At 67.8% G+C, this 999-nt stretch overlaps 1 protein-coding gene across 1 annotated transcript in view; it reads left to right on the forward strand.

Moving 5' to 3' along the window:
- Positions 1 to 3: 3 nt before the first annotated feature.
- The window catches only part of LOC130588200 (nidogen-2-like), a gene marked incomplete at both ends in the record, with an annotated part of 6,092 nt that continues 5,096 nt past the window's right edge, over positions 4 to 999 (forward strand). Inside the window, 4 exons of the mRNA XM_057389153.1 lie at positions 4 to 112; positions 195 to 338; positions 418 to 537; positions 618 to 863. Coding sequence (XP_057245136.1) covers positions 4 to 112; positions 195 to 338; positions 418 to 537; positions 618 to 863 — 619 coding nt within the window. The remainder of the gene's footprint in view (positions 113 to 194; positions 339 to 417; positions 538 to 617; positions 864 to 999) is intronic.

Raw genomic sequence — 999 nt, forward strand, 5'->3', positions numbered from 1 at the left:
GAGGGTCTGAGCCAGTGCGGTCCCTTCTCCGTGTGCCTGAACACTCCGGGCAGTTTCCGCTGCGAGTGCCGCGGCGGGTACCAGCCAGCGGGCGACGGGCACGCGTGTGTGCGTAAGTGCCGTCCCTAATTCGGGGTGTCCCCACTCCCGTGMCCCCCAGATGTGTCCAGCTCACCCTTCCCCTGTCCCCACAGCGCTGGCACCACCGAGTGACCCGTGCGAGGACGAGCGGCGTCCCTGCGCTCCGGCTGACCGTGCGCGGTGCCTGTCCCGCGGTGACGGCCGCGCCACCTGCGAGTGCCTCCCCGGCTACACCGGMGACGGTGTCCACTGCTCCGGTAAGGGGGGCACGGGAGGGACCCCAGACATGGCTGCTGTGGTGTCCCTGTCCCGCTGACCCCATCTCGCCCCGCACAGACGTGGATGAGTGTGCTGAAAGCCCGTGTCACCCGGCCGCCGTCTGCTACAACAGCCCGGGCTCCTTCTCCTGCCGCTGCCAGCCCGGCTACGTGGGTGACGGCTTCCAGTGCACCTACGGTGAGGTGCCCACTCACCCCCGTGCCTCCTGTGCCTGACACGGCTTCCCCAGCCTCACCTCCTCTCTTTTTATTTTCCAGCAGCGGAAGGGAACCCGCAGCGGCTGACACCGTGCCAGCACGAGCGGATGTACCCGCGGGAGGTGCCACCGGGGCCAGCACCCCTGGGTGACAGGCACRTCCCCCAGTGYGACGAGCAGGGACGCTACCGGCCCCTGCAGTGCCACGGCAGCTCCGGACACTGCTGGTGTGTGGATGCRGCSGGGCAGGAGATCGCCGGCACCCGGACAGCACCGGGCACGACCCCTCCRCGCTGYGGGAGCCCAGGTCAGTGCCASCYCGGGGAGCAGAACAGCTGGGTCAGRTCMTTGMCATCCCACTGGCAGCTCAATTTGGCCCTGCTGCTAGGGACAGTGTGGCCACAGCAAGAGGAGGGGACCCATAAACTAAAATGTACAAAGTT

Source organism: Malurus melanocephalus, unplaced genomic scaffold, assembly GCF_030028575.1.
Source record: "Malurus melanocephalus ecotype Western Australia unplaced genomic scaffold, MMel_1.1 scaffold_3734, whole genome shotgun sequence".
Taxonomy (NCBI): domain Eukaryota; kingdom Metazoa; phylum Chordata; class Aves; order Passeriformes; family Maluridae; genus Malurus; species Malurus melanocephalus.